The sequence below is a fragment of the Stegostoma tigrinum genome, unplaced genomic scaffold (assembly GCF_030684315.1).
Source record: "Stegostoma tigrinum isolate sSteTig4 unplaced genomic scaffold, sSteTig4.hap1 scaffold_780, whole genome shotgun sequence".
Taxonomy (NCBI): domain Eukaryota; kingdom Metazoa; phylum Chordata; class Chondrichthyes; order Orectolobiformes; family Stegostomatidae; genus Stegostoma; species Stegostoma tigrinum.
This window is the reverse complement of record NW_026728726.1, coordinates 1706-12500: the sequence shown is the minus strand read 5'-3', so window position 1 is coordinate 12500 and position 10795 is coordinate 1706. Positions and strand designations below refer to the sequence as shown.

The 10795-nt window shown below is 63.7% G+C and overlaps 1 protein-coding gene across 1 annotated transcript; it reads left to right on the top strand.

The window, feature by feature from the left end:
- The first annotated feature begins 1399 nt into the window (after positions 1-1399).
- hsd3b7 (hydroxy-delta-5-steroid dehydrogenase, 3 beta- and steroid delta-isomerase) lies at positions 1400-10488 on the top strand. Its single transcript, XM_059644383.1, is given in 5 exon segments — positions 1400-1602; positions 6392-6491; positions 9052-9078; positions 9080-9215; positions 9630-10488. Coding segments are annotated over 5 exon segments (894 nt in total). The 3' UTR covers positions 10058-10488.
- Positions 10489-10795: the final 307 nt, after the last annotated feature.

Here is a 10795-nt window from a genome sequence, read left to right as displayed (position 1 = left end):
CCCCCACACACACTCCCCCCACACACACACACTCCCCCCACACACACACTCCCCCCACACACACAACCCCCACCCCCCAAACACACACCCACCACACCCACACCCCCACCTCCTAACACCCCCCACCTCTTAATCCCCCGATCCCCCCACCTCCTACTCCCCTCGACACCTCCACCTCCTAATCCCCCCGACACCCCGGCTCCCCCCACCTCCTAATCCCCTCGACCCCCCGACCCCCCCACCTCCTCATACCCCCGATCCCCCCGACCCCCCCACCTCCTAATCCCCCTGAGCCCCCAACTCCTAACACCCTCCACCTTCTAATCCCCCCCGACACCCCCACCTCCTCATCCCCCACCTCCTCATCCCCCCCACCTCCTAATCCCCCCGACCCCCCCACCTCCTAATCCCCCCCGACCCCCCCACCTCCTAACACCCTCCACCTCCTAATCCCCCCGACCCCTCCACCTCCTAACACCCCCCACCTCCTAACACCCCCCACCTCCTAATCCCCCTGATCCCCCCACCTCCTAACACCCCCCACCTCCTAATCCCCCCGATCCCCCCACCTCCTAACACCCCCCAACTCCTAATCCCCCCGACCCCCTCCCCGCTCCCCAACGGGGTTGCGGGCCCTCCTTTGGCCTGGCCTGGGAGGAAACCAGTGGGATGGCTGGCTGGGCTGGTGGGCGTTTCGGGGCGATGCCATGACCTGCTGCGGGTGGGGTGGGGTGGGGCGGGTGGGGGCGGAGAGCGGGCGCTCGCCCGAGAAACGGAGATCTGGCCCGGGCTGAGAGGGAGGCCGCGGTGGGTGGGGGGTGCGTGCCGTGGGACAGCAGGGGGTGGGGGGAGAACAGTGAAGGTGTTTGACTTCACGGCTCTGAGTTCTCGGTAGGGTGGGGGGGGGGGGGCGGCTGGGGGGACGTCATGTTGAGCGGGCACAGGGACGCCGGTGAGACCCCCACCTGGAGCACCGTGTCCCGTTCTGTCCCGGGATTGGGGGAGAGATTTATCAGGATGCTGCCGGGTGCGGAGGGTCTGGGGCAGGAGGGGAGAGGCTGGGGGCCTGTATCACCGGGTGGGGTGGTGGGGGGGGGGAGGTCTTACGGAGGTCTGCAATACCACAAGGATCACGGATGGCGAGAGCGGGAGGGGTCCGCTCTCCCTCGGGGTGGTGTGTACGATTTCAGGGGAGAGATATGAACCAGACACGAGGGGGCAACGCCTAGACCCAGAGGGTGGGCCTGTGGGTGCACGGGGCTTTCCCGAGGAAGTGGGTGGGGGGTTTAGGGACAGACCCAGCGTCAAGAGAAGTCTGTGCACGGGTTCGGAGAGGAGAGTGGGGTGCCAAGGAGCAGCCTGGAGGGTGGGGGGGGCGAGTTCGGGGGTGAGGGGTTGGATGGGCAGAAGGGTCTGTGTCCGTGACTCAGGGAGAGAAGGGGGTACTGTGAGCAGTTTCTGGCCATTCATCTCCGCTCCTGCTATCCGCGCAGGGACTCAAAATGTGCTGCAGGCATGCAAGGATCTGGGAGTCCGGTATCTAGTCTACACGAGCAGCATGGAGGTGGTGGGGCCAAATATGAACGGAGACCATTTTATCAGGTAACGCTGTCTGTGGGGGGGTGGGGGAAACTTCCCTCGGTCAGTCCCACACTGGGAGCACCGTGCACAGTTCCTGTCCCTGTATCCCTCGGTCAGTCCCACACTGGGAGCACCGTGCACAGTTCCCGTCCCTGTATCCCTCGGTCAGACCCACACTGGGAGCACCGTGCACAGTTCCTGTCCCCGTATCCCTCGGTCAGTCCCACACTGGGACCACTGTGCACAGTTCCCGTCCCTGTATCCCTCGGTCAGACCCACACTGGGAGCACCGTGCACAGTTCCTGTCCCTGTATCCCTCGCTCAGACCCACACTGGGAGCACCGTGCACAGTTCCCGTCCCTGTATCCCTCGGTCAGACCCACACTGGGAGCACCGTGCACAGTTCCTGTCCCTGTATCCCTCGGTCAGACCCACACTGGGAGCGCCGTGCACAGTTCCTGTCCCTGTATCCCTCGCTCAGACCCACACTGGGAGCACCGTGCACAGTTCCCGTCCCTGTATCCCTCGGTCAGACCCACACTGGGAGCACCGTGCACAGTTCCTGTCCCTGTATCCCTCGGTCAGACCCACACTGGGAGCGCCGTGCACAGTTCCCGTCCCTGTATCCCTCGGTCAGTCCCACACTGGGAGCACCGTGCACAGTTCCTGTCCCTGTATCCCTCGGTCAGACCCACACTGGGAGCACCGTGCACAGTTCCTGTCCCTGTATCCCTCGGTCAGTCTCACACTGGGAGCACCGTGCACAGTTCCTGTCCCTGTATCCCTCGGTCAGACCCACACTGGGAGCACCGTGCACAGTTCCTGTCCCTGTATCCCTCGGTCAGTCTCACACTGGGAGCACCGTGCACAGTTCCTGTCCCTGTGTCCCTCGGTCAGACCCACACTGGGAGCACCGTGCACAGTTCCTGTCCCTGTATCCCTCGGTCAGTCCCACACTGGGAGCACCGTGCACAGTTCCTGTCCCTGTATCCCTCGGTCAGTCCCACACTGGGAGCACCGTGCACAGTTCCTGTCCCTGTATCCCTCGGTCAGTCCCACACTGGGAGCGCCGTGCACAGTTCCTGTCCCTGTATCCCTCGGTCAGACCCACACTGGGAGCGCCGTGCACAGTTCCTGTCCCTGTATCCCTCGGTCAGACCCACACTGGGAGCGCCGTGCACAGTTCATGTCCCTGTATCCCTCGGTCAGACCCACACTGGGAGCGCCGTGCACAGTTCCTGTCTCTGTATCCCTCGGCCAGACCCACACTGGGAGCACCGTGCACAGTTCCTGTCCCTGTATCCCTCGGTCAGACCCACACTGGGAGCGCCGTGCACAGTTCCTGTCCCTGTATCCCTCGGTCAGACCCACACTGGGAGCGCCGTGCACAGTTCATGTCCCTGTATCCCTCAGTCAAACCCACACTGGGAGCGCCGTGCACAGTTCCTGTCTCTGTATCCCTCGGCCAGACCCACACTGGGAGGGCCGTGCACAGTTCCTGTCCCTGTATCCCTCGGCCAGACCCACACTGGGAGCGCCGTGCACAGTTCCTGTCCCTGTATCCCTCGGCCAGACCCACACTGGGAGCGCCGTGCACAGTTCCTGTCCCTGTATCCCTCGGTCAGACCCACACTGGGAGCGCCGTGCACAGTTCCTGTCCCTGTATCCCTCGGTCAGACCCACACTGGGAGCGCCGTGCACAGTTCCTGTCCCTGTATCCCTCGGTCAGACCCACACTGGGAGCACCGTGCACAGTTCCTGTCCCTGTATCCCTCGGTCAGTCCCACACTGGGAGCGCCGTGCACAGTTCCTGTCCCTATATCCCTCGGTCAGACCCACACTGGGAGCGCCGTGCACAGTTCCTGTCCCTGTATCCCTCGGTCAGTCTCACACTGGGAGCGCCGTGCACAGTTCCTGTCCCTGTATCCCTCGGTCAGACCCACACTGGGAGCGCCGTGCACAGTTCCTGTCCCTGTATCCCTCGGTCAGTCCCACACTGGGAGCGCCGTGCACAGTTCCTGTCCCTGTGTCCCTCGGTCAGACCCACGCTGGGAGCACCGTGCACAGTTCCTGTCCCTGTATCCCTCGGTCAGTCCCACACTGGGCGCGCCGTGCACAGTTCCTGTCCCTGTGTCCCTCGGTCAGACCCACGCTGGGAGCACTGTGCACTGTTCCTGTCCCTGTATCCCTCGGTCAGTCCCACACTGGGAGCGCCGTGCACAGTTCCTGTCCCTGTATCCCTCGGTCAGTCCCACACTGGGAGCACCGTGCACAGTTCCTGTCCCTGTGTCCCTCGGTCAGACCCACGCTGGGAGCACCGTGCACAGTTCCTGTCCCTGTATCCCTCGCTCAGACCCACACTGGGAGCACTGTGCACAGTTCCTGTCCCCGTATCCCTCAGTCAGACCCACACTGGGAGCGCCGTGCACAGTTCCTGTCCCTGTATCCCTCGGTCAGACCCACACTGGGAGCACCGTGCACAGTTCCTGTCCCTGTATCCCTCAGTCAGACCCACACTGGGAGCACCGTGCACAGTTCCTGTCCCTGTATCCCTCGGTCAGACCCACACTGGGAGCACCGTGCACAGTTCCCGTCCCTGTATCCCTCAGTCAGACCCACACTGGGAGCGCCGTGCACAGTTCCTGTCCCTGTATCCCTCGGTCAGTCTCACACTGGGAGCACCGTGCACAGCTCCTGTCCCTGTATCCCTCAGTCAGTCCCACACTGGGAGCACCGTGCACAGTTCCTGTCCCTGTATCCCTCAGTCAGTCCCACACTGGGAGCGCCGTGCACAGTTCCTGTCCCTGTATCCCTCGGTCAGACCCACACTGGGAGCGCCGTGCACAGTTCATGTCCCTGTATCCCTCAGTCAAAACCACACTGGGAGCGCCGTGCACAGTTCCTGTCTCTGTATCCCTCGGCCAGACCCACACTGGGAGGGCCGTGCACAGTTCCTGTCCCTGTATCCCTCGGCCAGACCCACACTGGGAGCGCCGTGCACAGTTCCTGTCCCTGTATCCCTCGGTCAGACCCACACTGGGAGCGCCGTGCACAGTTCCTGTCTCTGTATCCCTCGGCCAGACCCACACTGGGAGGGCCGTGCACAGTTCCTGTCCCTGTATCCCTCGGCCAGACCCACACTGGGAGCGCCGTGCACAGTTCCTGTCCCTGTATCCCTCGGTAAGACCCACACTGGGAGCACCGTGCACAGTTCCTGTCCCTGTATCCCTCGGTCAGTCCCACACTGGGAGCACCGTGCACAGTTCCTGTCTCTGTATCCCTCGGTCAGACCCACACTGGGAGCGCCGTGCACAGTTCCTGTCCCTGTATCCCTCGGTCAGACCCACACTGGGAGCGCCGTGCACAGTTACTGTCCCTGTATCCCTCGGTCAGACCCACACTGGGAGCACCGTGCACAGTTCCTGTCCCTGTATCCCTCGGTCAGTCCCACACTGGGAGCGCCGTGCACAGTTCCTGTCCCTATATCCCTCGGTCAGACCCACACTGGGAGCGCCGTGCACAGTTCCTGTCCCTGTATCCCTCGGTCAGTCCCACACTGGGAGCGCCGTGCACAGTTCCTGTCCCTGTATCCCTCGGTCAGACCCACACTGGGAGCGCCGTGCACAGTTCCTGTCCCTGTATCCCTCGGTCAGTCCCACACTGGGAGCGCCGTGCACAGTTCCTGTCCCTGTGTCCCTCGGTCAGACCCACGCTGGGAGCACCGTGCACAGTTCCTGTCCCTGTATCCCTCGGTCAGTCCCACACTGGGAGCGCCGTGCACAGTTCCTGTCCCTGTGTCCCTCGGTCAGACCCACGCTGGGAGCACTGTGCACTGTTCCTGTCCCTGTATCCCTCGGTCAGTCCCACACTGGGAGCGCCGTGCACAGTTCCTGTCCCTGTATCCCTCGGTCAGTCCCACACTGGGAGCACCGTGCACAGTTCCTGTCCCTGTGTCCCTCGGTCAGACCCACACTGGGAACACCGTGCACAGTTCCTGTCCCTGTGTCCCTCGGTCAGACCCACGCTGGGAACACCGTGCACAGTTCCTGTCCCTGTGTCCCTCGGTCAGACCCACACTGGGAACACCGTGCACAGTTCCTGTCCCTGTATCCCTCGGTCAGTCCCACACTGGGAACACCGTGCACAGTTCCTGTCCCTGTGTCCCTCGGTCAGACCCACGCTGGGAGCACCGTGCACAGTTCCTGTCCCTGTATCCCTCAGTCAGTCCCACACTGGGAGCACCGTGCACAGTTCCTGTCCCTGTATCCCTCGCTCAGACCCACACTGGGAGCACTGTGCACAGTTCCTATCCCTGTATCCCTCAGTCAGACCCACACTGGGAGCGCCGTGCACAGTTCCTGTCCCTGTATCCCTCGGTCAGTCCCACACTGGGAGCACCGTGCACAGTTCCTGTCCCTGTATCCCTCGGTCAGACCCACACTGGGAGCACCGTGCACAGTTCCTGTCCCTGTATCCCTCGGTCAGACCCACACTGGGAGCACCGTGCACAGTTCCCGTCCCTGTATCCCTCAGTCAGTCCCACACTGGGAGCACCGTGCACAGTTCCTGTCCCTGTATCCCTCAGTCAGTCCCACACTGGGAGCGCCGTGTACAGTTCCTGTCCCTGTATCCCTCGGTCAGTCCCACACTGGGAGCACCGTGCACAGTTCCTGTCCCTGTATCCCTCGGTCAGACCCACACTGGGATCGGACTGTGCACCCGCATTCGCACTGCTGCAGGTGTTGTTCTTGTAACCCTGATGCCTTGTTTTCCCCTATCCTTACCCGCCCACACCCCCTGCACCCCTCAGGGGTGACGAAGACACACCGTACAACATCTGCCCTGAGGGCCCGTACGCCTGCAGCAAAGCCGAAGCCGAGCAGCTGGTCCTGAGGGCAAATGGCATGAAGGTGAGGGGCCGCAAACCGTGGGTGGGTGTCGGGGGTGGGGGGGGGGGGGCGCTGGGGGTGGGTCCGTGGGTGGGTGAAGGGTGTGGGAGCTTGGGCGGGTGTTGGGGGGGGTGGGTGCGCGGCCCATATTGGCTTTTAGCAGCAGAGGAACGGCAGCACCAAATCTGTCTGAGAGCCGGGGGATAGTATTTACGACGGCACGAGTGGCCCTTACATGAACGTTTCGGCGCCGCTCTGGCCTGGAACGTTCCGGAACACCTCCCACAAACACGCAGACGGCTTGTACAGACATGCACAGTGTGGGCACCCCGGGGGGTGGGCAAGGGGTGTCGAGGGGGTGGGGTCCGCGGTTCTGTTGGGAATGGCCTTTCAGGAGGAGAGAGGGGCACTTTCCAAATTCAGGGACATTACCCCCAACAACGGCACCTCCCTCACCCCCCCCCACCCCATTCAGACCATCGGAACACCCCCCCCCCCTCACCCTCCCACCTCGTGCTGTTCCCACCCCCACCCCCCGACCCCCTCCCCACCCACCTCCTGCCTTTATCCACCCGTTTCCCCATTCTCTGGTAAGCCGCCACACCCCTGCACCTCGCAGGCCCCCACCCCATGCCCCTGCCAGCCGCCACAACCCCCCCCCCCCACCCCCCGCACCAGGGTGAGCGCTCCCACCCCATGCACTGCCCCCCCCACCCCTCTCCAGGGAGAGCGCTCCCCACCATCTTTCCCCATCACTGACATTTCTCATCCCCCAGACCTCAGCGCCTTAAATCTCTCTCTTTCTGTATCTCTCTCTCTCTCTCTCTCTCTCTCTGTCTCTCTCTCTGTCTCGTTCTGTATCTCTCTCTCTGTCTCTCTCTCTCTCTGTCTCGTTCTGTATCTCTCTCTCTCTCTGTCTGTCTCTCTCTCCCCGAGTTTCTGTCTCTCTCTCTCTCTCTCTCTCCCTCTCTCTCTGTCACTCTCCCTCTGTCTCCGAGTCTCTGTCTCTCTCTCAGGCTCTCTCTCACTCTGTGTCTCTCTCTCTCTCTCTCAATCTCTGCCTCTCTCCCTCTCTCTCACTCTCTGTCTCTCTCCCTCTGTCTCTGAGTCTCTGTCTCTCTCTCAGCCTCTGTCTCACTCTCTCTCTCCCCGAGTCTCTGCCTCTCTCCCTCTCTCTCAGTCTCTGTCTCACTCTCTCTCTCCAGCACGTTCCATCCACCCTACACCCCATGCTCCTGCACACTCTGCCCCTGTGCATAAACACGAGGGGCTTTACGAAGCGATCAGTTACCCCCACCCCCCGACCCTGAGCCCCAGTACTCTCACCGTCAGTGATTGGTGCCCAGTTATCAAACCCCCTACACCCCCCACAACCCCACCCTCGGCCTCGGCACCCTTCGACCCTTCTCCCCCACCCCTCAGACGTCTCGCTCCCTACCTCATCCTCTCTCTCCGAATGGTCTTCCCGCTCAAGTGCGCTGGACCTCGTGTCTCCGGGTGGAACCCCTGTCTGCTCCCCCTCTCCCCGCGTGTGGCTGATGTCCCGGGAATCTGCCCGGCATTCCGACTCGGTGACAACGCAACGCGCTGGGCGGAGGGTCCTGCGGCAGCCGTGAGGCCCACGCCAGGAACGCCGGGTCCCATCCCGCTCTCCCCGCAGCAGGAACAACGTCGGGAAAGGGGGGTCGGAGGGTTCGAGCTACACAGAGGGGCTGGGGGTGGGCGGGGGGGGGCGGCTGTTTACCCCGGAGGGGGGCAGACCCCTATAGAGGTTTATTACATCAGGAGGGGGGTGTGTAGAGAGCTACACCCCCCGCCTGCCCAGGGTAGGGGGATCCGAAACTCGAGGCGAGGGTAGGGCTAAGGTGAGGTGGGGAAGGGGGTGTAGGGGGACGGAGGAGGTGACAGAGATAGGGAGGGGGGTGTAGGGGGACGGAGGGGGTGACAGAGATAGGGAGGGGGTGTAGGGGGACGGAGGGGGTGACAGAGATAGGGAGGGGGTGTAGGGGGACGGAGGGGGTGACAGGGATAGGGAGGGGGTGTAGGGGGACGGAGGGGGTGACAGAGATAGGGAGGGGGTGTAGGGGGACGGAGGGGGTGACAGGGATAGGGAGGGGGTGTAGGGGACGGAGGGGGTGACAGAGATAGGGAGGGGGTGTAGGGGGACGGAGGGGGTGACAGAGATAGGGAGGGGGTGTAGGGGGACGGAGGGGGTGACAGGGATAGGGAGGGGGTGTAGGGGACGGAGGGGGTGACAGAGATAGGGAGGGGGTGTAGGGGACGGAGGGGGTGACAGGGATAGGGAGGGGGTGTAGGGGGACGGAGGGGGTGACAGAGATAGGGAGGGGGTGTAGGGGGACGGAGGGGGTGACAGAGATAGGGAGGGGGTGTAGGGGGACGGAGGGGGTGACAGAGATAGGGAGGGGGTGTAGGGGGACGGAGGGGGTGACAGAGATAGGGAGGGGGTGTAGGGGGACGGAGGGGGTGACGGGGATAGGGAGGGGGTGTAGGGGGACGGAGGGGGTGCGAATTGGGGTGAATTTGGCCTCAGGACCCTGAGGCCTGTGGTGTTGTTGGACAGGTGGCCGGGGGGATGACGCTGCACACCCTGCGCGCTGCGGCCGACTGGGATTTACGGAGAAGGTAACCCAGTCATGGAGAACATGTACCATCAGCTGGTGAAATTCGGCCGCAGGAGGCTTCGCCTGGCGCGGAAAGAGGTGGAACACGGGCGTGTTTACGTAGGTATGAGACCAGCCTGACCCCACCTCCCGAGACGCGGGCCGGGGGCTGGGGGTGTGGTGGGTGGGTGGGTGGGGGGGGGGTATCGGTGCATTAGATACGCTGCCCTTCCATCCTGCACCCCCCACGCTCACCTCACACGCCCGGGACCGAGGGGGTGGGGCGTGTGTGTCACAGACACAGTTCATCCCCACCTCTCCCCCACCCACCTCTGCGTCTTTGCACCCAGGCCTTTTCTCGGGCCTACTCGTCCAGGCTTCGTTCCGGGGAGCGTCAATGGGCGGTTGTGGGGGAGGGGGTGGACGTCGGGTTGAGGGGGTTGGGGGGGGGGTGGGGGGTGGGGGGGGGGTGTCGGGTTTGACTGTGTGTCTGAACGCGGCCTCTGTCTCTCCCCCCACCCCCCTCCCCCCCCGACAGGAAACGTGGCCTGGATGCACCTCCTGGCTGCGCGGGGCCTACAGGCAAGGCCTGGCCTGGTGGGCGGCGAGGCCTACTTCTGCTACGATGACTCCCCCTACCTGAGCTACGAGGAGTTCGACATGCACTTCCTGGGGGACAGCGGCTTCCGGATGGTGGGGATGGGCCAGGCCCCTCTGCCCTTCTTCGCCCTCTACCTGCTGGCCCTCCTCAGCCAGTGGGCCTGCCGCATCCTCAGGCCCCTGCTGGGCTTCCAGAACTTTCTGAACGTCTACACCCTCCGCATGATCACCTCCACGTTCACCGTGAGCACCGACAAGGCCGGCCGCCATTTCGGCTACTCCCCCATCGTCTCCTGGGCGGAGAGCCGCGACCGCACCCGGGCCTGGGTCCGTCAACTGGGCGCCGCCCCGCCCCAGAGGGAGTAGAGGGAGCTTCACCCTTTATCTAACCCCGTGCAGTCCCTGTCCCTCGGGGTGTTTGATGGGGGGGGGACAGTGTGGAGGGAGCTTTACCCTGTATCTAACCCTGTGCTGTCCCTGTCCCTCGGGGTGTTTGATTGGGGGGGAACAGTGTGGAGGGAGCTTTACCCTGTATCTAACCCTGTGCTGTCCCTGTCCCTCGGGGTGTTTGATTGGGGGGGAACAGTGTGGAGGGAGCTTTACCCTGTATCTAACCCCATGCAGTCCCTGTCCCTCGGGTGTTTGATGGGGGGGGGACAGTGTGGAGGGAGCTTTACCCTGTATCTAACCCCGTGCTGTCCCTGTCCCTCGGGGTGTTTGATGGGGGGGACAGCGTGGAGGGAGCTTTACCCTGTATCTAACCCCGTGCTGTCAATGAAGCTGAGATCTGTGTTTGATGTGTTGGAGCCGTGAGTTTTGTATGAAACACGGATGGGTCAGAGCAGAAATTGTGGTTGGGGGGGGAGCGGGGAGGGGAGTGCGGGGGGAGGGGGACGGGGGGAGGTTGGGAGGGAGTTTTCCCAGAACCGATCCCTCAGGAACGCCGGTGGTCACAGGCCTCCAGGCCGACGGGCAACCCCCACTGGGAAATGGCTTGGAGAGATAACGCCCGGCCGCCTCCCGCTCCGAGGCGTCGCCATGGGGGCCGGCTGACGGGGCTCTGGTGCAGCCCAACCGAGGGGAGGGCCGGCGCTGGGGGGGTGC